At 32.2% G+C, this 27,647-nt stretch overlaps 1 protein-coding gene across 1 annotated transcript; it reads right to left on the reverse strand.

Annotated features, from left to right (window-relative positions):
* Window positions 1-8,946: 8,946 nt before the first annotated feature.
* On the reverse strand, window positions 8,947-14,308 carry LOC131639699 (cytochrome P450 716A67-like). Its single transcript, XM_058910171.1, has 6 exons — window positions 14,235-14,308; window positions 13,897-14,151; window positions 11,249-11,463; window positions 10,188-10,432; window positions 9,721-10,102; window positions 8,947-9,582 (listed from the first exon to the last, which is right to left on the reverse strand). The coding sequence occupies exons 1-6, from the start codon at window positions 14,305-14,307 to the stop codon at window positions 9,142-9,144; spliced, it is 1,611 nt and encodes a 536-aa protein (XP_058766154.1). The 5' UTR covers window position 14,308; the 3' UTR covers window positions 8,947-9,141.
* Window positions 14,309-27,647: the final 13,339 nt, after the last annotated feature.

The raw sequence follows: 27,647 nt of genomic DNA on the forward strand, positions 1-27,647 counted from the left end.
GACATTGAGATCCGGGGAAGTTTCAAAGATCTTTTGGGGTGAAGGACTCTGAATGGAATTTTATTTAGGGAGTTTGAGATGTCAGCATATAGTATATGAATCTAAGTAGAAGTGACAGAATTAAAATGCACACACTTACAGTGAGAACCGCAAAACTGAATCAACACGGTCACCACATATTCGCTTCCGAAAACGTGCTAATGAAGCGACTGGGTTCTTCTGTCTTTCATTTTTTCATCCGCAGTTTGAGTGGTAGCAGAGGTGACTATTTAAAAAGAAGAAAGATAATACGTACATGTATTTGTAAGGAAGGGTGTGTGTCTGTGTGAGAGAGGGATAATAAGATATGATTTCTAAAGATATCGGTACAAAAAATGTAAGCTATGATTTACCGCTATCCACCGTTGACACAGTACTGATATGCCTACCAACATCACCACACCTGAAACAACAAATCTTAAATAAAAAAATCGAAGCAATTTGAAACTAAATAACGAAAATGAACAAACATGATTAAAAGAGAAAGAAGGAAGAATCGAGAGAAGTTTCGACATTTTTTATAACCTATGAAACACAGTGACCCACCTCATCGGAGCAATACTCTCTGATCCCATATCAACAAAACCAGTTATCCCAGTCTCCAATTCTTGCAGCAACAATCTTCCTGAAGTAGAAAAATAAAACTACTTCAACAAACACTCACTTGAACTCAAAATTCTCATTCAGTTCAAATCAAAGAACCACAAACAAATCAGTGATCAATCAATGATGGTCACAAATCAGATAAGGAATCAATCTAAATGCAAAATAATCAACCATAATCGTAAAAACCAAATCTTTAAAAAAACAAAAGCAGAGCAAAATCGATTATAAAATGCACATTAAAAGAATATATCTAATTTGCATCAAAAAACAAACCTTATCAGAAAATTCAAACAAAACCCAATAATTGCTTCGATCAGGGTGCGAATGGAAGCTTGTTGACGGATCCGTAAATTGTTGTTGGTGAATCTGATGTCGCAACCGTGCTTTTTTGGTGTTGTCGTTGTATATCAGGTTACAATCGTGTGGCTGAAGATGTTGTTCTCACGAGATAACGATGAAGGTGCGTCGCGAGTCGGAAGTTCCTGCGTTGTGAATCTGTTGTGGTCCAACGATGAATTTGGTGTAATTGTTCGGATCTGAAGGTAGTTTATGGTGATGGTTGTGATGAGGTTTGATGAAGTTAGTTGTGAAGTTGAGGGAAACTCCATGGTTTGTTTTTCAACTTCTGGAATTAATGGAATATGGAGAGTAGAAAATTGTTCTAATGGTGCTTTCAATTTGTTAACCTCCATTGAACATGGGAAGTTAGATAGAGATAGTAACTGCTAGAGGTTTTTAACGTGAATTGAATTGATGAAAGAGTATAATTTGAAAGAAGATGATGTGGAAAATTGTGGTGAGGGTTGCTGATGTGGACAGCCCAAATGATAAGAAAATGGTAGACTCTTCTTATATGATAGATTTAGATAGTACATAGGGGTGTACGTGGGTTGGGTTGGACTGGGTTTGGCCTAACCCGTTATCCAATCCATTCAAATTTCAATGGGTTGGGTTCATCGTCCAACCCACAATTTCATTATCAAAACCAACCCGAACCGACCCGTTCATTTATGGGTTGGGTTCGTGGGTTGTGTTTCAAATTTAAAAAATAATAATTTTTTTCAATTTAAAAATATTGTAACACAATTCAATACATTTATACTCATTTCTAACACACAAAATGGATGAAGCACATCATATAATATCTAATAATATTCGTAGACATGATATAACACTACATAATAGTATAAAATTCCACAAGTCACATTATTTTTATAAAATCCGTAAGTTGGAAATGATACAAAAGAAAATAAGAAACAACATTTAGTCTTAGAATTACGTAAATGTATTGATTTAGTAGTATTATTGGCGGAGAATAAAGCTTTTTTGAAAAAATTATGGTTAAACTGAGATAATAATTTATATTTCTATTTAAAATAATAAAAAAGGAAATTACTAATGTAACATCAATGGATTGGGTCAACGGGTTGCAAAGCTCAAACCCGATACCCGAACCAAAACTATATGGGTTGTTGCGGGTTGGGTTAGGTATACCCGTAAATGAATGGGTTCGGGTAATTTATGGGTTGGTTTGGTTTGGGTTCGCGGATTCGTGGGTCGACCCACACCCATGAACACCCCTAATAGTACTGTGGATTTTCGCCTAATCCTTTACCGTTATATATATATATATATATATATATATATATATATATATATATATATATATATATATATATATATATATATATATATATATATGTATATGCGTTCGCACGGGTTCGAGTACGGGACACGCATTTGTTTCAGATGTATATTTTGTAATAGAAAAAAAATGTATATTAAAAGTAATTAATATTTTGTGGAAAAAAAGAAGAACAATTAACACTAAATTGTGTCTAGAAAAATCAGGAACAAAATTGAAAGCATCAAAATTGAATTGGGTCTAACAGCCTTTTGTAACTTCATGTTCCCGTTAATAATCAATATTTTGATCAGTAACTTCATGTTCCCGTTAATATTTAATATTTTTCTCAATAACTTCGTTCCTGTTAATTTCAAAATATTTTGATCAGTAACTTCATGTTTCCGTTAATATTCAATATTTTGATCAGTAACTTCATGTTCATGTTAATATTAAATATTTTAATCAGTAACTTCAAGTTTCTGTTAATATTCAATATTGTGATCAGTAACTTCATGTTCCCGTTAATATTCAATATTTTAATCAGTAAGTTCTGGTTTCCGTTAATATTCAATATTTTAATTAGTAAGTTATGGTTCCCGTTAATATTCAATATCGTGATTAGTAACTTCATATTTCCGTTAATATTCAATATTTTAATCAATAACTTCAGATTCGCGATAATATTCAATATTGTGATTAGTAACTTCATGTTCCCGTTAATATTCAATATTGTGATCACTAACTTCATGTTTCCGTTAATATATTTAATTTATTTTATTATGTATTAAATATTTATAAGAAAGATGAATAAATGTAAATGTATAATATATGAATTTTATATTCATATGATATTTTTGTTAATGTAAATTCATTCTATATGAATCTTATGTATTTTTGTAAAAAAAAAATCTTAATTTTAAAACTTAGTCAATAAATAAAAATTATTTTTAATATTTGGAAAATTCTATCTCAAAAGCCAATATTTTCGGAAAATAAATGAATTATTAAATCGTTTGAAATGAGAGAAAATATTTTTATTATTTATAAAATTTCGTAGAATGCATTTATCATGTGCCTCGCACAGAGACAATCCAAGCATGTGAGTATATCCTTAATCATTATATAGTTATTTTGAATTTCGTTATAATCATACTGATCAGAATCAATCATACTAAGTTTAAACCTGTGCCTCGCACGGGTATACACACTAGTTATTTTTAATTTGCTTACTATTAAGATTTTAAAAGTCACTCATTTATTCATATACACAAGCACTGATTTGGGGCATGTCATTGTAATGTCCCGTTTCATCTACTTTTACTCTTGGAACTCTCAGATAATAATAAAAACCAAAACAATATTTTCAAGTCTTGAAGTAAATAAAGTGAAATTGTATTCTTCTTTTTGTGTAGGATACATTTTAATGTTGATGGTTTCTAATGACCCAAAACAAACTATCCTCTGTCCATAACACAATCAGCAAAACAAACTAAACATTAACTTAAATTATTCATTAAAAACCTTCAAAGAAGCAAGTTTCCTCAAACCCAATAGCGAGCAAGCCAACATCTCTTTAGGACTACTTCCCATTAATATTAACATTATCATAATGAAAATTAAACACATAATAAAATATATAAAACAAAACACATTTTGATAAAAAAAGATTAAAATTTCAGAAACATGAATTTAAAAAAGTGAGAATACCACATTTAATTTTAATTTATGAATCATTATTAAACAGTATTAAATATATAATACACAATTAACAATTAAAGAATTTAAACTAAAATCATTTCAAATAATTTGAGTAACTTATATTTTAAGAAGAAAATTAATAAATAAATTTCATTCAATATTAAATATATAATGCATATAATAGATTGGTTTTGTGATCTTCCAATCTGAATTTAATACATATAATACGTATGATCGATTTTGTGAAGAGATTGGTGGAAGTGATTGTTGCAGAATGACATTGACATGTCATTTTAAATTTTGCAGGGATTGAAAATTGATAGACAAGTAAGAGACAACTTCCAAGAAATATAGGGCAGCTATTAATAGTAGTTAGACAACTACATGGACTACTTTTGATTTTGAAATAAATTTTAATTAATAAAATCCATTTTAAACCAAATGTTGAAGTGTTGTGTGTGTCATAGATATTTTTTTAATAAAGCCAAAATTGATTGAAACAAAAAAGCACAAGAAGTTCTAATAGTACAAATTGAAAACATAAGGAAGAAAAAGAAGAAAGGGACTAAGGGTGTTTATTATGAGAGAAAAATATTGAAGGAAGGGGGTTAAAAGTATGTTAGTTTGGTCAGTCTACTATTACACAGTTGATGTGAAAGAATGTTAAAAAATATATTTGAAATCTTGCAAGATATATAAAGGAAGATGGGAAGATAGGAAAGAAAGTAGTAAGGTGGATGAAGAGAGCATCCACGTGGATGAGCCAAATGAAGAGAGGGGCATAATGGTATTTTTGTAGAGCATTGTATTTTCTTATATATATGTCTTCAAACCCCAAACATCAGTGTCTTTTTATTTCTTAGATCTACAATCTTAACTATGAATAGAATTAGCTTTAACTATATACTAGTACTTGTTTAGTGATAGATAGATATCAATTCAGTTGCTTGGTTTGTTATTTTGTTCTGATTTGAGGACTACTACTAATGGATGATTGGGAGTTTAAGGAAAACTGAGATGGTGGTCAAAATGTTGACTTTTGGTTGATTTTATGGCTCCTTAGAGCATTGAATATTACAAGTGAAAATTAGAATACATAGTTAATTCTCCAATTTATCCTAGTATACCTTCGATTACGTAAAGTAATTAATAGATATTATCTTATCAAAACTTGTACTAGTCTTCCCGAAAATCAGAAAGACAAAAAGGTCGCTCTACGAAGATTGAATTTGGAGATTCTTCCATGCAACAACTACGAAATTGATATATAGAATATATTTGGTGATTGGTTTTTATAGGGATGGATATTTCTAGAAAAGCACCATCATTTCACAACAAAACTAGTATGATGCAAAGCGTCCAAGATTGAGGGTTTTAGAAGTGATACATCCATGAATTTTTATTTGTTCTTTGAGATTAATGTGACATGCCAAAAGCAAGCCCATGCATGGTAATTTATTTTGTCCAAGAAAGAAAAAACGAGAATCAATGAGAAATTCTCTTTGGGTAATTTTCTACATAATTGGTATATGCCTAAGAGATAGCTTTTGTGAAGAAATGTCTGGATGATAAATTCATAATCAAGGATATTGGAGGATACAACCTTTCTTGGAGCAAAACCTTTGAACATTCCATTTAAGCCCACAACCAAATTCTCTACAATTGAAGGTTGCTTCTAGATGACCTTCCATTCTTTATATGATCTTCCATTCAATATGTGGGAATTAGATCGAACTCTAGTGTAGACAAGGGTTGGTTCAAAAGAAGTCGGAGTCTTGTATATTGTAGTCGAAGCCCGTTCAATCATGCATTTGTCGAAATATGATATGTTATTAGTGTTCGGAAAAAACAAACAAAACATAGGGAAAAAATATTAGCACAATATCAACACAAGAACATAACGTGAAAACTCCAAAACCGGAGAAAAAAACCACGGCCGTTGTCAATAGACAACCAGAGTATAACATTGTGTGAAAATTGTTACAACACATAATATACCCTCAACTAACTCAAGCCTCTAGTACAACCACACCCTCCAAAATAAATATTTAACAACATCTTACAACACTCTAATACAAGAGTATAAGAAAATAAAGAAAATCAAATATAAGCTTAAAGTGTTTTTGACTGGTGCCTCTTGTAACGAAGAACTTGAATCTTATATATAGCATTGGACTCCCTCTTCCTTCACAAAACAGCGATGTGGGACTTCAAAGAACTTGTATCCTATATATAGTCTTAGATTCCCTCTTCATTCACAAAAATAAGCAATATGAGACTTATTCAAGATGTATATTTTCAAATAACCCAACAGTTAGCATGTCAAATTTGGCCAGTCTGTTACCCCATTTGCTAAAATTAGCTTGTTACTTAAGTTAGCTTAGTAGTCTATAAATAGACCGGTTCTCTCAGGTTGTTCCGAGAGCACTGGTTGTTGTTATTCACTTATAATCTTTTAACCCTAATTGAGAAAGTGAATAATAAAATAGTTATAACCTATCTTGATTTTCTTCTTCTTCCCATTTCTCCCTCTTTCGTAAAACTAAAGGGATTCTCGTGTTTGTTCAAGAAACTCAATCTTTCTCATAGTTTTAATTTTTTATTAAAGATGCTCATTACAACAAACTAGTGCGGTGGATATGGAGGAGGAGATGTCATCAATAAAGTATGAGATTGAGAAATTCATCAGAGCGAATGATTTTATTCTATGGCGCTTGAAGATGCAAGCCCTTCTTGTTCAACGGGGTTTGTTAGAAGCCTTGAAAGGATCAGAAAAGATGGATGTTTCCCTAACTCCGAAGGAGAAGACGACAGTGATAGAGAAATTCCACAACGCCATCTTATTGAGTCTTTGTGATAAGGTTCTTCGGCAGGTTTTAAAGGAAAAAATTGCAGCTGGTGTGTGAACGGAACTCAAAGGTTTGTACTTGAACAAATTGTTGGCCAATTACATCTACATGAAGTAAAATTTGTATTCATTCAAGAGGAGTGAAGACAAAGTCTTGACTAACAACTAGATATGTTCAATAAGTTGATTCTTGATCTGGATAATATTGAGGTTACCATTAGCAAGGTCTCTTGAAGCTTCAAGGTTGTAAAAGAGATGAAGTGTGAAAGCTCGTCTGATCATGTGTCTAAGTGATCAATGTATTGTAAAAGTGTAAGAGTATATCCTATGAGACTAAGGCAACTCACCCACAATAAAAAAATTAAAGCCTCTTGGCTTTTATAAAATCACCAGAAAAATCTTTATGCAAGTAACTAGTTGGTTACTAGCTAGAATAAACCTTTATGAGTGTTATTTGCACTAGATAATTGATTAGAACACTACTGTTGTCAATTATCTCATTTATAATGACTCCTAATCATTTAAGAGAGATTTTAATTGACGATGACAAATTTGAAAATGTTTCATATTTGGCTTAAGTAATTGATTATACCTAGCACATAATTGATTATGAGCATTAAAAGTCTCATGGATCATTTTACTTTTTGAGATATATTTTCTACTATAAAAGAATAGTTTTTCCTCGTTTCAGATCACACCAAAATTCACATTTCTACTATCCTTTTCTTATTTTCTCTCTTATTATCTCCTTTTTATGAGTGAACAAAACTTCAAAGATTTTTTAGTTGTATTGATGTTCGTGCTAAAGTGTTCTTCATTAAGAGTGAGATTCTTTTGTTTGATATCTTTAGTTTTTGAGATTGTCCTGGTAAAATATTTGTTTGGTTATTGAGATTGCCATGATAAAGTCTCTATTTGGTTATTGAGATTAGCCGGTAAAATCTCTTTTTTGTTCGTGATCTTGGAATTCAAAAGCTCGGTTTGGTTAGGAGATCAACTGTATAAAATCTCTCATTTGTTGTAATAAGGTTCATATCATATCCTTAAAAGCTCAAAACATTATTTTAGTGGAAAACTCAAAAAGAAAGTTATTGGGAGAGAAAGAGGTCAAGTGGTTAGGTCGAACCTTTATAAATCCTAGTGCAATATCTCTATCCATATATATTTTGTTTTGGTTGAATTTTTTCCTCTATAATTCCTTGTTTTTATTTTCCATAGTTTTATCTCTGCATTAACCTTAATTGTTTATCAAAGTAAAAGATTTTTTAAAATTTATCATTATTTCTACACTTCACAATTCACCCCTCCATCCTCTCATGTTTAGAGTCACTTGTTCAATAAATATTGCATAGATAAGGGCCTTCACACTGTCAACAAATCTTCTCCCAATTTCTCCCTCATCATACCAAATCTCTGACCCTAAACAGTGTGATGGTTACATAGTATAAGGAGTTTAGGACTAGAGAAGAGATGGTTCGACCCAATGTTCTGACTCTGGAGGAAAAGCTAAAAGAGGCTCGTTAGTCTAGGGATGATTTGAGTAAGGAGACAAGAGCTTCCAGGGATGATTTGGCGGCAATTAAAAAGTCCTTCGAGGGTAAAGAGAAACATCTTTCTTTGTTGCAAAAAAGTTAATAATCTTTGTAGAAGAAATTGAAGAAGGTGAATGAATATGTGAAATTCATTACAAACCTAAAGGATATCTTGGAGAGGGTAATTCACTAAGGAAAAATTATCCTTCCTTCCTAGATTATCATTCTTAAATAACCCTTTTGTCAATCTGAACCTAGAGAGCATTAGGCCGGAAAAGTCAAATTTGAGGGGCACTTGTTAGATACCTCTAATAATTGATATTTGTATCTTCTTCGTTTTTGTATGATCATGGACTTCTGGTCCTGGCCTTTTGTTCAGGCCTCAAAATAAATACTCATTGAGAAAAAATAGTTTTAATATTTTAAAAAGATAACAAGCCCTTGTATAAATATAATTATGATTATGATCTTATTTGTTATTTGAATATGCTCTTGAGTGAAAATAAATAAGATAGGTTCATTCATTCTAACTCAAAATATTATATTATAATATAATGATCCTAAAATAAATAGCATTCCTCAAAATGAAAAGAAAAAGAAAGAATATATCTAAGGATGTAAAAGTCGAGGATACAAAATCTGAGGATACAAATATTACTCGGGCAACAAGTAAATGTGAAAAGTATTTTAAAACAAGGTAGACCATTAGATTCTTAATTTAAATTACAATATGACATTTGTGGACATTATAACTAGATAATAGACTTCACACTTCATCACTGGACTCTGATTCAATTTTTTATGTCTCTAAATTTGCGTATAATAATTTGAGCACCATATTGTGGTTGAAGAGTAATTATAGTGGATGGAGCATGAGCATATATTGGTGAAAGTTCAAATGAGAAATATTGTAAAATCATTGTGATTGCCATCTTTGCTTCCATCATCGAAAAGTTTTGTCCAATGCAAATTCTAGGACCCCCTCCAAATGGAAAATATGAATATCTTCCATTTGTTGCTTTTAAAACACCTTCAGAAAACCTTTCAGGATTGAACATCTTAGCATCATCCCCCCAGAGTTCGCAGTCATGGTGAAGCAAAAGAATTGGTAAGAAAACTTCTATTCCAGCAGGTAATATAAGGTTTCCAAGTTTGACATCTTTCTCAATTTGCCTAGCAAGGCCAACTACAGGAGGATATAACCTAAGAACTTCATACAAAATCATAGTGACCTATCACAAAAATATTTAAGTTAACAAAAATAATAAGAGATTAAAAGGGCATTAAAGAAGACGCCGATACTAATAATAATAATAATAATAATAATAATAATAATAATAATAATAATAATAATAATAATAAGTACTTACAATCTTCAAATTATTTAGGCCATCATAGTCTGGTTTTTTCTTTCCAAAGATTTGTAACACCTCCTCCCTTGCACAATCTTGCCAATAAGGGTACCTACTCAACAATATCATTGTCCAAACAAGCAAAACTGAAGTAGTTTCTTGTCCAGCAAAATAGAACAATTTGCATTCCCCCACTACATCATCAAGAGTCATTCCTACATTCTTGTTGTTTGTATTTTCTTCGATTTCCTTGTGATTTGACTCAAGAAGAATACTTAATAAATCATTTGTAGTAGATTCACCAAGTTCTTTCTCCCTCTTGTTAATGATATCTTTAAGAGAAGATTTTATATCTCTCTCAATTTCATCCATCTTTCTGTGGACAGTAGTAGGTACGAACCTACAAACAAAAATGTTGAAATATAGCTAAGAAAAATAAAAAGAACAAGTAAATAATTGTATGATATGAAAAGATTTCATTATACCTCCATAAAGGGATGAAAGATTTCACCATATCCTCCATTATAAGTTCAGCTAGTTCTCTTTGAAGTTTAAATATTCTTTTTCCTTCTTCGTAACTACTTCCAAATGATGTTCGAGAAATAGCATCACTAGCCAAGTTTTGAAGAAAAGGCCATACGTCTATTTCACAAGATTCATCTGAAGACAACATTTTCTCCCATTTGCTAATCAAATCATTGCAACTTGTCAAGAAAGATGGTGTCATAATCTGCAGTGTAAACATAAAAATAATGCAATTTAGAGAAATGTAGTGCATAAATATCCATATGTAAGAGCACATAGTTTGAAAGCAAAACAATGTAGTATGAAGAACTGCAGTTTGAAAGATAAAATAACACAGACTTGTTTCTAGCATTTATTCACATGTTGAGTTAACTTATCACTCATGATAATGTTTATTACTTAAAATGAAATTATTTAGGTTTAAAAGATTATAGCCTGAAACCGGAGGAACCTACTATGAAGAGACAAGCGTAAGCTTCTTTGGTCCCGGGTTGGGTTTGGGTGACTTTGGGAGTATGTGACTTTGATAACTTTGTCTCTATCTCTCTCCAAATCAATTTTTCTCTCTCAACAAATAATATATTTTAAGTATTCATTCACCTTTCCCGCCAAGAAAATTGCACTAAAGTCACGGTGACTTTCCCGCCTCAAAGTCACCCAAGCCAAACCCTTTGGTCCCATGGCCAGTATTACCCTAAGTTAAAAGACGAGCTCCACCTGATTGACGTGAATATGACATTCCATTAAGAGATTTTAAATATTTAAATAACATATTTAAAAAATTTAATATAGTTGAGGATTTGTTGATTCCACTATCATTAAAAATACATTGGTATATTTCAAGTAGTCATTTTTAGTTAAACTTTATAATCAGTTTTTACATTTGTATTAATTAATAAACACATAAATTCATATAGGTCAACCAACTCGATAGTAACAAGTTAATAACTACTCTTTCAATAAATAATAAAAAAAAATAAAAACTAATCAATAACTATATATATGTTTAATAGAAACTAACCTTTAACTTTTCTAATTGGAAAGCAGGGTTGATAAGCCTTCTATGCTTGCTCCACTTTTCCCCTTTATGGCTAGCAAGGCCACTAACAAGTGACTTGAAAATTTTATTATTTCGCTTTGGGAATTCGTAGATCTTGTTTAATACATCTTTTATTTGTTCAGGTTGTGTGAGAGTCACCATTGGCTTTGTTCCGAACCAAATAAAAGAATTCTTACCTGCATACAATTAGCAATTCTATAAGTGGGTGTTAGATGGTTATGCTAGGATGAACTTATTAATCATTTTCATTATATTAATTCAAAACTCAATCAATTATGAAATATAGTTTGCGATTAATAGCGGAGTTAGATGTTGGTGGAGTTATAACTAACTCCACCGCTACTAACTTCCTTCAAACTATAGAATCGATCCGAAAAAACTACCCTTAGTCAACATTAGTTTGAAGAAAAATTTAACCATAGTTTTTTAGGAAAGTATTGAATTAAGGTTAAATTTTTAACATTTAGTTTATAGTTGCACCATTTAAACCTCCTCTTGTAGAATGTCATTAAGAAAGGCACTGTTAATAGTCAACAATTTGTAGGAATGGCCCTTATTGTTGTAAGCTTGACCACATGAGAAAAAAATCTCATTTTATTCCAATCCAAATTGTTGATGGAAGCCTTTAATCACCAAATGTGTTTTTGTACTTATTAACCGTCCCATCAAGATTCTTTTTTAATTTAAAAATTCATTTGCAACCTACAACTTTCTTATGACTAAGTAACTAACTCAACTACTTCTATCTACATTCTAAATACCTTCTAAGTATATAACCAATAAAAAAAATTAAGATATAGCTAAAACAATCGTTTGAATAATTGAACAACTAAAATTATATCTATTAAGATACAATCAAAAGCGAAATAAAATAATGTAATATTACAAATTAATAATACAAACTTACAAATTAAAAACCTTGTCTTTAAAAAGATCTTGCTTTGATTTCTTTACGAAAAATTTTTGGGAAAATAACAAAACATAAAGAAAAAAGAGGAACAAAACAATAACAAAGAGATTAATGTGAAAACTCTAAAACTGAAGAAAATCATGGTCGTTCTCAATAGACAACTAAAGAATAACACAATTGTTACAACACATAATATACTCTCTACTATCTAATGCCCTTAGTACACTCGCACACTCCAAAACAAATATTTAACTACATCTCCCAACACTCTAATACAAGAGCATGGGAGAACAAAGAAAGTCAAATACAAACTTAAAGTGCTTTTGACTAATGCATCTTGTAACGGAGAACTTAAATCCTATATATAGGCTTAAATCCTTTCTTCCATCATTAAACTAAACAATGTGCGACTTAGAAAAACTTTAATCCTATATATAGCTTTGGACTCCTTATTCCTTCACAAAACTAAGCAATGTGGGACTTCTTCAACATACGTATTTTCAATCAACCCCAACAATCTTCACCTTGATTGAAAATAATACATTAACTTTCATTGTCTTCACTGACAATCATACTCCACCATAAAGAGTATCAACATGTATATTTTCAATCAATCTCAACAATTTCCACCTTGATTGAAAATAATACATCAAAATACATTGTCTTAACTGACAATCATACTCCATCATAAAGAGTATAGTCACTTGAAGCTACATCACTCCAAGAATTTTCACATTGTCTTCACTAACAATCATAGTCTTAAAAACTATCATACTCTCTTATGAAGAATATATTTCACTTGAAGATCAATCACTTCAAGAGCATTGTCATCACCGACCATCCTATACTTTATTATGAAGAATAAATTTCACTCAAAGCTAAAACACTCCAAGAATTTCACATGTCAAAAACTAGGTCGAAAACTTATGGTGCAACTTCCTTGTTGACAAGAAACTCTTCAACCACCAACATAATCTTGCACCTTGTGTAATCTTGGTTGTATCAACACATCTTTGACTTAAACTTTCTACAAGTAAAAAACAATTCTTCCATCAATTTTCTCTAGCCCAAATTACATAGTGAAATTTTTTACTATAACTAAACAACTTTTTCACAACACTGCCCTTTTTTTTTTTAATGTGGAAGATCAGGCAAAGTTGCTGCCACAGAGCATACTAAGAACACTTATCCTCAGATTGAATCAGGCTCTAATACCTGTTGTTGGGAAAATAACAAAACATAGAGAAAAAAGGAACAAAACAACAACACAAAAGATTAAGGTGGGAACTCCAAAAACCAGCCACGGTCGTTGTCAATAGACAACCAGAGAATAACACTATGTAAAAATTATTACAACACATCATATATCATTAACTATCTCAGCCCCTCAGTACATCCACACCCTAAAAAACAAATATTTATCTACATCTTAAAAATTAAACTTAGCGATGTGAGACTTAAAAAAATTTAATCATATATATAGCCTTAAACTCTCTCTTCCTTCACAAAACTAACTGATGTGAAATACTTTTCTACTTTCTTGATTTTGATAAAATTTTAAAAATATAAGGTAAAACTAATAACTCAAAGAATGCTAAGAAAGATATATACAACCAAAGAGAAAATTATGAACATTTAAAATTAGGAGAGCGAATGAGAAATATATGTTCAAATGTTCAGAAAAAAAAAACAAACATACCATGAATTTTAACACTCTGTTGGAAGTAGGGACTAACACGTGGAACAATATCATCGGAGAGATTCATGGATTTAGATTTAGCTTCCTTTTCCATCCTAAAAAGATCCTTAACATCCCCAACCAAAATCCTATATGAATTACCATGAAGACCTTGTTCTCTTAACAGTTTCTCTAGCTGCTTTGGCCTCAGCCACAACCAATTCAACACCCTCCAAGCACTTGCCAAACAAAGTATCAATATGATGAAAAAAATGCCTGAAATCCATTCCATTTTTATGTTAGTAGTTGGTGATGCAAAAAAGATAGATAATGTAACAAAAGGAAATGAACGTGTTTACGTATTAAAAGACATTTTAGGTTATCTTTTTGTGCTTTATGTATCCTTTTTTCTTTTCCCTCTAGCTTTGTCATTTTTCGGTGAACAAAGGAATATGAAAGATGCTTTCTTATTTTTATATTCCCTGTCACTATATTATAAAAATGACTAAGAGTCTTTATGTAATAGTTTTTATGCAACTCAATATTATTTTTTAATATATATATATATATATATATATATATATATATATATATATATATATATATATATATATATATATATATATATATATATATATATATATATTTAAAAGCAATTTTCTTTGTATTATTTAAATTATGAAAATAATCATATAATGATGGGACATTATTTTACATGATTTACTGAGCATGATCTTATAAAAGACAAGAGCAATGAGACCTAGCCTTAGGTCTAGTCGTGGTCGTCGGTAACTTTATTTTATAAGCAAATAAGATTGTATTAAAATGCAATATTAGGGGTGTTGAATCCAAACACAATCAAGAAAATCGGTTCGAAATATACAACAATCAGTTGGAAAAAAAAGCCTACAGAAAAGCGGATAACAGGCTAACCAACCATATGTTCCTATCAATGCTCAAAGGACCTATTTGCCTAGCTTCAAACCAATCCCAAGACAAATTTTTTGAAAGCAAAATACTTTCCGCGCTTTTACATCCTCCTTTGAATAAGATGTCGTTCTTCATGAGCCAAATAGACCACATTGTTGACATCCAAAAAAGGAGCTTGAATCTCCTAATTTTCTTCCTTTTCATTCTCGACTTGAAACTAAGCAAGTGATTCTCCAGAGATTCCGCACTATGAATCGAAGCCAAACCAAACCACCTAAACATTGATCTTCACGCAGTGAGTGAAATGGGACAGCAGAGAAAGAGGTGAGGGTGAAATTCCTTAAATCCCAAACACGACGGACACACTAGATCGTGTTAACCCGAAAGCACCCCCACGCTTAGCTAACTCGCCTTTTGTTTACAATCTGTTGAGAATCAATCTCCAAGCGAATACCAAAATCTTGCTAGGTTAATTTGAGTTCCATAACACTTTAAAATCCTTTGCCTTGTTCTCCCTAACAGAACCACCATTTGCACATGTCCCTGCAAGAAAATTATAAACATTTTTTACGAAAAAATTGTGCACGTTTCGCCACCAAATAAATTGGTCTGTAGCCTCTGGAATTGGAGAATAATCAATAATAAAGTCTAATAGATCATTTAACTCAGTACCTACAATATTATCATTAGAACTAACAGGCAAATCAATATTCCACCTCCATTTGTCTTGCTGTCAATGCCATGCATTTAAAATCTTGTAACAAGTTGAATTCAAAGCATTGAACAAGCCTTGGAAAAGTGTCTTGAAAGGAACATTTTCATACCAACAATTGGACCAAAAATCAATTTGGGACCCCCTTCCTAATTTAGATGAGACATTATTAACAAACCATCCTCTCTCGATCGTGATTGAGCTAGAAGAAAATATGATATCTCGCCACCATAAATAATGTTTCTTACGGTTAATGTTATGAGATTATTGCAATAAAGACGCCTTTAGATCTCCATACCTGGATTGTAACAATTCATACCAAATTGCATTCTCTTCTGTAAGTATACGCCAAGACCATTTCCCGAGTAATGCAAAATTCAAGAGCTCACAGTTTTTAATACTGAGACCTCCTTCAAGCTTGGGTTTACACATGGTGTCCCGGGATACCAAGCTGATCAGTTTGTTATTCTCTAAGCCGCCCCAAAAAAAGGTCACTAAATTCGAATTATCTCCCTAGTGACCCCATTTGGTGCTCTATAGAACGAGAAGAAAAAAAGAGGTAACGCATTCAAAACAGAATTTATAAGAGTAACTCTCCCACCTATTGACACCGATTTTCCTTTCCAAGCCGACAGCCTGCCACAAAGCTTCAACATAATAGGTTTCTAAGTAGAACACCTACGCGGATTGGCACCTATCGGGATGCCCAAATAAGAGAAAGGAAATTGACATAGAGCACAAGAGAGGAAGTCGGAAGCTGCCTGCAGAAAATCATGTTCAACATTAAACCCCACAATCTTGCTTTTGTGGAAATTGACGCGCAAAACCTAAAACCAGTTTGAACCCTCGTAAAATCACTTTGATGGACCACAAATTTTCCCAACAAGCCTTGCCTATGATTATTGTGTTGTCTACATATTGAACCAGATTGAAACTCAAGTTTTTTTCAACAGAGAACATAAAGAAGTTAGATAAGGATCGAGCATTTCTCATAAGGCCGACCAGCCTTTTAGATGCGATAATAAAAAAGTGGTGATAAAGGGTCTACCTGTCGTAAGCCTCTTTCTGCTTTAAAATCCCTTGAAGGACTCTCATTAATCAGAACTGACACTGAATTATTACTGATGCAAGCTCAGATCCAACCGATCCATTTTGCTCCAAAATTTATACGCTTCAAAATGTAGAATAAATACTCCCAAGAAATGGAATCGAATGCTTTTCCAGATCAACCTTGAGCAAAAACATATCTCTTTTGTATCTTTTAGAAAAATCTACCAACTCCTTTACAATCAAGACTCCTCAAAGCATATTCCTATTTTGGATGAAAGTTCTTTAATTATGCGAAATGAGCTTACCAATGACCTTTTTTAACGTGCCAGCCAACAATTTGGATATGATTTTATAAACACTACCAATTAAGCTAATTTGTCGAATATCATTGAAACCTTGTGGATTTGTCGTCTTTGGGATCAAAGATAAGAATGATGAGGAAAAGTTTATAGGTAAGAACTTCTTATTGAAGAACTCGTTGACACAAGCATAAAGATCATCTTTAATAAAGCTCCAGCAAACTTTATAGAATTCTAAACCGAAACCGTCTGGGCCAGGACTTTTTCCCCCATCAGTAGACCATATAACATCTTTTAGCTCTTGCATAGAAAAAGGTTGTTCCATCTCATTGCACTCTTGATGAGATAAGGTATTGAAAACCACACTTTCCAGAATTGCCTGGAGCAAAAAGGTTCTCTGAATATCTCCTGAAAATGATCAGCAACTAGCTCTTTTATGTCATTGGGTTCCTCTACTAACACTCCGGCTGAGTTGATTGCATAAATAACATTACCCCTGAATCGAAACTTCATGAACGAATAAAAAATTTGGAACTCCAGTCCCCATCTCGCAACCAATGATATATGGATTTTTGCTTTAATGGAGTTTTTTTCGCTTTGCGTTATGCTAAAGTTGATTTTGAGCCTCTAACGTCTGCACAAACAGATTTGCACTCCAATTTATGCCATCCTGTGCTGCTAAGGCATCCAATATATTTAATTTATCAATAGCAACCTCTAATCCCAAGTCCACCATCCCGAAAACCTCGACATTCCAAAGTTTGAGCTTGTCTTTCAAGATCTTTAATTTTTCCTTGAATATGAACATCTTCTTGTCGTTTATTACCATCGAAAACCATATTCATTCAATAAAGTTGAGAAAATATGGATGGTCCAACCAGCCGAAAAAACATGAATGATTTAGGGCCCCAGTTAAGCTTACTTGCTTTGATCATAATGGTACAATGATCCGAGAACTCCTTTTTTCTAACCACTTTCCCTTTGGTATTCCATTTTTCAACCAGCCCTTCTGAGATAAGAAAAATATCGATTCTGCTCATTGAATTACCAGAAACATTGAACCAAGTAAACTTGTTTCCCACAACTAGGGAGATACACCAAATCCATTTCACCAATAAAACCACTGAATTCTGTTAATTATGTATAATTTATTTTATTCCTTAAACCTTTCTTCTCATTACTTCGTTTAATTGCGTTGCAGTCGCCCGCCACACACCAATCTCCCAGATTAAAATTTGCTTTAATCTTTAAAAGATATGACCACATCTTCTTTTTTATGGTTTTGCAGCAATATGAATATATGTTTACTATGTAATTAAGGAACCTTCCCAGTTCATCATCACCCCTAGAAATTTGTCGCCTTCGAAACTAGAAAATACTTCTCCCATATCAGCCTTCCACATTGTTAAAATCCCTCCTGATTTTCCAGAAGCCTTCTTCGCCGACCAATGGATCTCCTTATCGGCCCACAGTGATATTACCAACTCTTCTTCCCCTGCACTAATCTTTGTTTCGTGTAACATGCAGAAATCAAATTTTCTAAGTCAATCAAACTTCTGTTTGAGTTTAGTTTGGCTGAATTCCCACTCCCTCTTATATTATAAGATAATCATTTTCATATGCTCAAGTGATTCCCATAATCAATATTCAAGCCCAACTATGATTCAATTCAAGATCAACAACTTTCAAATTCATCTAGTACACAATTAGGATTTTTGACCTAATTCTTTGGGAAGTACCATGGAGCCCATAACTTTGAAATTACTTCACCATAAAGTAAACTAAGTCAACTTGAGCATGGGGACTCCAAATGATTTAATTCCCCCCCCCCCCCCCCCCCCCCCACAAACCACAAACAGAGCCTATAAATAGAAACATCTGGTTCTGAAACCAAACATACAGAAAATCCCAACTTCACTTCCTCACTTGAAAGCTCCAAAATTCAAATTTGAACGCGAAGGTGTGAAAAACACAAGAAAAGGGGGAGGGGTTGAATTGGGTTTTAAAAACAAAAGATTTTCTTTGAAAATCCCCTTTAATAAATTTTTTTCTTCACTCTGATAATGAAGTTAAAGATGCAAGAAGGAAAGAACAATGTATGTTTATACTAGTTCACTTGAAAATTATCAAGCTAATCTAGTCTACCCGCCAAGGTGATTTTGCCTTATCAAACAAGGTCTTAATCCAATAATCTCATAAATTATTACAATGAACAAGCTAACTGCAAGTGACTCACGTACAATCTCTAAGGCACACTAATCTTAGATTTCTCAAGGATTCTGACCAACTGGTCCCTTAATGCACAATCAAACAACTGTTTGAAAAAAGGTTTGTTTACAATATATTTTCTTCTACACAAGATGATAGTAAATAGTATTTCAAGAATAATAGACTAAAAGAATAAGGAATGCTTATGAACAGTCTTGTAAGAACGTGAATTAGCAGTTTTTTCTTTTGGTCTTCAAGCTTATTTATAGCCAATAAAATAATATATCTGTTGGAGGGTATTTCTGGAAATTCCAGAAAGTTGGCAGCTTGAACATCATGGGGGATAAGATAGTACAATGCATCTTTCTTTTCATGGTAGTGGAGAAAAACATTCGTTTGTACCATGAACCATGTACTACGTTAACATTATCTTCTTATCTTCTTGGACTTCAGAGGCTTCTAATGAGCATGAGTTAGAAGAAGAAAAATAATCCTTGGGTCATCAGAACTTCAAGTCTTTAGAGTCTCCAGAACTTCTTCTTTAGAATCTTCAGCACTTGGTCTTCAGTACCCTTTATCTTGAGAAACATAATTCTCTAGCATCTGGGTTGTTCCTCAGAACTTCTGTCTTCAGATCTTCAAAACTTGGTTTCTTTGATTGCGTATCAGAGTCACAACTTCAGAGCCTTCTAAAGTGGTTTTACTATTGTTCATCAGAACTTGTGTAGTGCAGTAGTGGAACTTGGTCTCTTCTAATATTTTGGCAACGCCTTTTATCATATTCAGAACCTGTTTGTTAAATACTTAAAATAACAAACATTAGAGTACTGAAATTGCATACAAACATACTCCTTGTTATCATCAAAACTCAGAGGTATTATTGTAGAACCAAATCTTGTTCTAACAGTACAAACTTGTGAGTTTCGAGGTATAAGAAACTTCTGTGTCAAACAAATATCCAAACACCCTCCATACACCTCATAGAAGTTGTCCAAGCCTTAACATTAGGTCTGTAACACCTTGATCATCATCCTCCATTTTCACTTTTCACTACTTGTAAGAGGATTCGTGTAGGGGCATTCAGGCCATTTCCAGGTGAAGTGAGCATTCAAACAGCATCACCAAGGTCCAATGAAGTTGTCGAAATCATTCATTCACTTCTAGAAGTTCATTAAAACACATTTCGATCTCTACTTGCATAGGTAACTTTTTAAAACTTGAACTCTATAATTTATGTATCATTTTAAATAAAACTCGATACCATTGTGTTTAGAATCATGTAAGGATCATTATCCCCCATATTAGTTGTTATTTATGATTAACATACACCATTTAATTTGATTTTGAAAAATTAGGGTACATGTAGTTTTATAGAAAATTGTTGAGTTCCAGTTTAAATAAATCTACGAATGATACATGGTTGAATTCGTGAGGAAAAAACACACAAGTTTCATGTTTATAATTTTGAAAGTGATTGAGTTTTGAGGGAGATGCATTTTCTAGAAATCGTGTTCTTGAGGAAGAAGATGAAGTTCATCTTTTGATTTTATGAACTTAGTTTATTATATATTTAATGGTATGCGTTTTAATTGTTGGATGTATGACCACCCCAGTGGTAGCACGTTTGCCTCTAGGTCTCTCACCATGCCAAGGGCGCGGGTTTGATCCCCCCCTTTTGCCACTTTGGATATTTTATCTCCTTTGTGATTTCTCAAGTTAATCTTACAATATAATTATTTGTTTGGGCCTTATGATTGACAATAGCACTTGGCCTAGTGGCTAAGGTTTTAAGCTATGACCAAGAGGGCGTGGGTTTAAGACCTACCAAGTACAAAACTTAATTTTTATCACTAGATTCATGATTTTATTTTATCAACTTTGATTAATTATTTGAATAGCAAATTAAATCATTTTCACTTATTTTTTGCACACTTCTTGTTTACCTTGGATAATTTTGAAATATATTTTAAAAATCTAAAAAATATTATTTATTTAATCCTTTTTAATTAAATCAAAACTAATGTTTTTATGCCTTTTAAAGGCCATTAAATCAAACATTTTAATACTCTTCACCAATTAACTTGCATATATTTTTGTGAACCAATTAGGGTTAGGATAAGCTTACCTTGAAGATATTTGCATGATCCCTTAGTTGATTCACCTAGGGTTTTGTTTAAACTTTGAGAATAAAAATGATTAGATTAATGTACATACTTAAACCCTAATCCATTATCCTTTGATCTTTTGGTCTTAAAAGCGATATCATGTTAATATTAACTTATTGCTATGATATCTCCTTATTATACACTTGTACATATACTTGTTTACTTACATCTATGTACATTTATACTTTGGTTGTGTTATTATCTTTTTATATATATACATTGTCTACTAACCCCACATGCATGAGATATTTATTCATCATCACATCATATTCGTACATACATGAAATGATCTTGAGGTATGTCTATCCTTTTATTCATAACCTTTTATCCTTGCATTTATTTACATTGATATCTTTGTTTATACTCACTTTGTTTGTATCCTTGATACACATTACATGTCTCACACACCACTTGAGATACTGACCTTGAAATGCTTGCTTGAGATGTATAATTTCTCGTTGTTACTAAAATCCGAAGGAAAGAGAATGATATTGACTAAAATTGTCAAGGTAGTGAAGGTACTCACTCTCTTTTCCACCTCTTTTACTTTGTGCTTATTATTGTTAAAGCTTTGCACCTCCTCTGTTTTAAAACTGGTTTTGTATTGTTAAAGCTTAACCTCTTTTAAATCAACCTTGGTGTAATACGGTGGGAGAACCGACTTTTTAGAAATGTTGCGGATAGCAAGAATCGCCACTGACTTTTATTTTATCCAATTGGAAAGGCAAAAAGAACAGGAAAGACCTTTGAATGATTTTGAGTTCGGGGGGTAGGTTATACAAAGGGAAGGTGTAAGCACCCTTTGTATCCATGGTTATCCATGGGCTCTTAATTTCTTAGCTCACTTTGTTTACAAAATGTTTGAAGTGTAGTGTGTGTGTTATACCCCAAAATTTGCCCGCGTCTTTTTTTCAAAGAGAAGTCAACAGACTTCTGTCTAAAAATTTGAAGTTTTATACAATCTTGGATTTTTATTTCATAAATATCCTGATTTTATGAATACTCAATTTTTAGAATTTTTTATACAGTATTTTGGTTCGCTGTTGAATTTATTCTTACATAAACGCCAAATACTGTTTATCACTTTATACACTGTTTATTTGAGATTTATTTTCAGATAAATAATGCTGACGCAGTTGGTACAGAATTAAAATTTACAGGCGCAGAGTCCGGGGTTTCAGATTATACTGGTAACAATTAAATTATTATTGGTTTTATTTCCCACTAATTTTTATTTTATACTATATTATTTTTCAAAATCTCTTCTTTTCTTTTCAAATCTCCTTCGTTCAAATCAAATCCTAACTTTATTCTATACCTCTTTCTTTTCAAAACCTACCATATTTTTTTCAAATCCTACTACCATTCAAATTTTCCCTTTTATGGTGCCACTCCATTCCCCAACGTCTCTATCTCTCTCTTTTCACTCTATAGATACTCCTCATTTTTCCCATAATTTCTCACATCAAATTTTCACTCATCTCCCAAATTTCTATCATATTATCTTCCATAAAATCATTTTCTCTTCTTCGTCGGCAAACAATGGCAAAGTGGGTGGAAACGTTTCTTCTCGTGGTCATCACTATTTTTGTGGTGATCATGTCTTTTTTTTGTCTTCATTATCCTAAAGAATGCAGACCTGGGTTGTTTTCACTCCCGGCCATCTATCTACTGTTGTTTATAGCGTGGGTCTTTAATCGTCATACTTAAAGTTTGTCGTATTTGTCGTTTTCAAATAATGTATCGTTTGTGGTATGTGTTATAATGTACTGTTCATTGTTTTTGCCGTTATTTAATATTTGTATTGTCCGTATTAAATATCATACTATTTGTTGTACTGTTATTTAAATATTGAAATATTGTTTATGTTTTATTGATAGTTAAATATTTATTTTTCTGTGCATTAAATCATTTATCGTTTTATTTTCAATATTTGTGCGCGTACAGTATATATTTTTATTTATTATGTTTTTGTTTTTCTAACAAATCATGTAAATAATTTTTCACCATTAACACAACAAAAACAAAAAGAAAAAAATTAACTTTAACTGTTAAGTTTTTACTTTAACTGTCACGCTAGTACCCGGACAACCAGTTATCAGTCAAATCTCGTTATCAGCGCAATTCTCCGCATCTGTATCAATAGTCAATTCAACTGCCACACCTCAATATGTGCACTTCAAATTTCCAAGATTTTTGTTCTAGAAGTCTCCTGATACTCACATGATCAGCAGAGACTCAAAACTGCACAAAAATCAGGTACGCCTAACTGTCTCCTACACAAACAGTCCCTAACTAGGGTTTTTTTCAGGAGAATGAGCTTTGAGACCTCAAATGGATTTCATAAATTTCCATATGTCTCAAAGTACCACCAGACAAATTTTCAAACTTCGTTTCGCTCGGACGCACAGTCAACTGCTCAAACGGTCAACAGACGACCAGTTTGACCTAAAAGTCAACAGACAGTCAAAAATGCAATTTTTTGTCAACATCCATATTTTTTCAAAAGATTCATCATTTGATCAATGGTTGATCATAATTCATCAAGAAAAGTTCAGAAATCGACAAAACTCCAAGTTCCAAAATTAGGATTTTTACCTAAAAAGTCAACTGAACTTTGACCGGCCGTAACTCTCTCATGGAACATCAGAAAAATTCCAAATAAAGCTCATTGTGAAGGAAATTCAATTATCTTTCAAATAAAATTGGTCCCATGATCATTAGATTCACCATTTGAGAAATATGAGCCAAGACATTACAGGTCATTTTCAAAGTCAACAAAAAGCAGTTTTTTGTCAAAGCCCATAACATCAAGATAACTTCTCCAAATGCAAAAAAGCTTCCAAAGTGGCTTGTATAGGACATCTTGAGGATTCCAAAAAGTACAAGAACACATTCATATGATCAAAATTGAGGGAGTTATGCCTTGTTGAAGTTGGCCATTTTTTGGGAAAATACATGAAACCAACATTGACCAAACTTGTTTTTTTTTCCAAATGGGCCTAATCTTTTGTGATCCAAACATGTTTCTAAGATGCTTAAGACCATCCACGGCCCATTCTTGATCCCTGATGTTTTTATTTCATTTTTGATTTAATTTTATTCATTTAAAATTAAATTAAGAAGAAATGATTCAATATTGCCAAAGTCTTTGGTCCTAGAGTGGTTGCCATTCAAGGATGGTTATCTATGTGGAGAGGGTGCAGAAGACTTATGGGCAAGAGTGGTTGAAAGCAATGATCAAAGATGGCCACAAAATTCAAAGTTCTTTCCATGGTGGGAATATAAAATGGAAAAATATTCTACACTTAATCCAAAGGCAAACTCAGCATTCAATCTTTCCCTATAAATAGCATGCATCCTTCAGCAACAAAGGAGGACGAAAATCACAACCAAAGAATAGCTCATACACTTGCAAAAAACTCAAAAAATATCAAAGTATTGTAATTTTCGTTTTCTTGTTTCCAGATATTATCAATCCAAGCTAATCATCCAAATCACCTTCTGAGACATAATATAGTAGGTTTGGATCATTACTCATGGCTGGATGTTCATAGAACTCGTGTTTCACACTTAACATATTCATACATATTTCAATTTCTCATATTTTTATTGTGATTATGTTTTAATGAAATATAATGTTTCTAACTTGTTCCTGACATCATTTAGAAGATAACCAACGTGAAACATGTGAGGTTCAGGCTTTAAACCATCAAACGCCATTGTTGAGCTTCAAAGCTTCCATGATACGTATCCATACCTACAAGCATCAATAATAAAAAATAACCTCATATTCATGTTCAGGAGATAATTTTACATGGATCTGGGTTGTTTCTTTTCTCGTTAATCTTGTATTTTTGCAGGTTAAAAAAGTCAGTTTTTTAGCTACGAAAAATGAATGAGAAAACCGTAGCTAAATGGTAACAATTTCGTAGCTAAAACCCAGGAAGAAAAATGAAGAAGATGGTGAACAGGAGATGGCTTGCGTGTCCGTCGTTGGTTGGCTGGTCAAACCTTCGCTCTCTCTCCGCTCGCGTGGCATCACTTGGTTCGCCAGTCAATCATTTCAAAGCACCTCTCTCTTTTTCATTGGTAGCAGCAAAACACGTGGGTCCCACGTTGACTCACCCAGGCTGACAGATCCCACGCAAGCAGCACATGCACGCTACCATGTGACCTAAAATCCCAGCCATTGATCTCCACTGAAAATACATCAAACGCACCAGATCATGCAACCACACCATGCTCCCTCAGTGAGCACCACACCAGATTATATATTTCTATTTTCTATTTTTATTTGATTTACTTTGCAAAATTATTTTAAAATAGTTTTAAAAATCAGAAAATTATATTAAAAATATTTTTAGGTTGATAAAATACTATATTAATTTTTGACAAAAAAATATTTCATTTTTTTATAATTAATATATTTTGTTTAATTAATTAGTATTTATTTATATATTTGCTTATTAATTATATTCAACCTATCAAAAAAATCAGAAAAAATAATTTCTTTTATGAAATTTAGTTTATATATTATAGACTAATTTTGGACATAATTAGATTTTTTTTCTTTATGTTTAATTTATTTGTATAATTATTTGCATAATTATGTGTTAATTAACTTAATAACCTCAAAAACAATTCCAAAAAAATCACAAACAAATTAATTTTATTCTAAAATTAATTAACAAGCAACAGGGACATAATTTAGACTTATTTTTTAGGTTTAGATTTTATTTCTAATTTTGGACCTTTTAATTAGATTAATTAGGTTTTAATTTTAATCAAAAACATCAAAGTACAAAAAAAATTAGGTTAAATGATTAATTAGGTTTAGAATCATTTCTAGACTTAGTTAATTACTTAGGTTAAAATCAACTTAGATTTAAGGTTAACTAAGTAATTTTCTTTTTACTAACCTTAATTACTTGTGTTTCTACCTGTTCTACTTCAAAAATCCAAAAAAAGCACGCACCTTTATCTTATTGCAATTTAAATTCTTAGATAAGTGTATAGGTTGCAAAATTCATGTAAATAGCGTAGTTTACATTTGTCATACCCCATAATTTGCCCATACTATTTCTCTTGTTCAAACTCAAGTCAAGGCACAAAGCTCAAAGACATCCCTCCTAAACAAAGTTCAAAGAATTAGGGTTTTGTTGTTCTGAGAAAAAAATCAATGGATCAAAAGACTCCAAGGCACCTCACATGGGTTATGATGTTTCAAACTACCTCCATGACAAATTTCAGGTCTCGATTCAAAAGATTGATCACTCAATTGCTCAAACGATCAATAATCGACTGGATGACCTAAAAGTCAAATTGTGGTCAAAGTACAGTCAAAACTCCCGATTTTTTTGTCAACATCCTTATTTTGAAGTATCATTCACCATTTGATCAAGAATTGATCATGGTTCATCAAGGAAAGATCTGAAATCAGCAAAACCCAAACTTTCTAAATTAGGGTTTCATAGGAAAAGTCAACTGAACTTTGACCAGCCATAACTTTCACATGGAACGTCATAAATTTCCCATCCAAAGCTCGATTTGAAGGAAATTGAATTCTCTACAACTTTGTCTCTCACATGCTAAGTCCAAAAATGCTTCATTTGGAAGATATGAGCCAAAACATTACAAGTCCTTCTAGAAGATCGCAAAAAAGTCATCTTTTTGCAAAGAAGTGTACATGAACATGGAAACTTCAATGAAGATGAAACCAATAGGGGTGTTTAAATGACTCCTTGAGCTTTCTAAAAAATATGAGAACACCGTCATATGATCAAAAATGAGGGAGATACGCGTTGCACAAGTTGGTCGAATTTCTAGAAAAATGTGAAAACATAAATTGGCAAAATGCATGCTTTTAAGTAATGGGCCTATGATATTGCACCTCCCACGTGATTTTCACTTCAAGATAAGCCCATTAGTCATATAAATTTTATTTCATGATTTTATATCATTTATATTTGATTTTATTTATTTAAATTCAAATTAAATCATATAAAATCACACTTAAATGAGATAATTTTTATATTCCAATTATTCAATCAAATCCAATCTCATCCAATGGTCATGATTAAAGAAGAAATATGCATGGAATAGCATAAGGTTCAAAAATAGAAAGATTTCATATGAAAATCTCTTTCAATTTCCATGTCACTAATTTGCTTGATTATTCCACAAGATTCAACCCTAATCTCCTCTCATATATATTCTTAAACACTGCAACAAGTAGGGGAACGAAATTGAATGAGAGCGCAGCCCCAAGAACACTTGAAAACTTTCAAAGAACTTCTCAAACTAGGGCATGCGAGAAGAATTCGTTCAACAAAGTTGCAGGACAAGACAATCATCCCAATTCATCCTCCAAGTAATAAAGCATGATAACACAGTCATAATTTACGT

This window comes from Vicia villosa, unplaced genomic scaffold (genome assembly GCF_029867415.1).
Source record: "Vicia villosa cultivar HV-30 ecotype Madison, WI unplaced genomic scaffold, Vvil1.0 ctg.002741F_1_1, whole genome shotgun sequence".
Classification (NCBI taxonomy): Eukaryota; Viridiplantae; Streptophyta; class Magnoliopsida; order Fabales; family Fabaceae; genus Vicia; species Vicia villosa.

Bases quoted from the DNA above. Each gene is read 5' to 3' on its own strand.
- LOC131639699 (XM_058910171.1), bottom strand. From the start codon at position 14,307: ATGACAAAGCTAGAGGGAAAAGAAAAAAGGATACATAAAGCACAAAAA. The intron at 10,433-11,248 runs GTTAGTTTCTAT...TTTACACTGCAG, and splicing joins TCCAATTAGAAAAGTTAAAG to ATTATGACACCATCTTTCTT. The intron at 9,583-9,720 runs GTAAGTACTTAT...TTTTTGTGATAG, and splicing joins GCCTAAATAATTTGAAGATT to GTCACTATGATTTTGTATGA.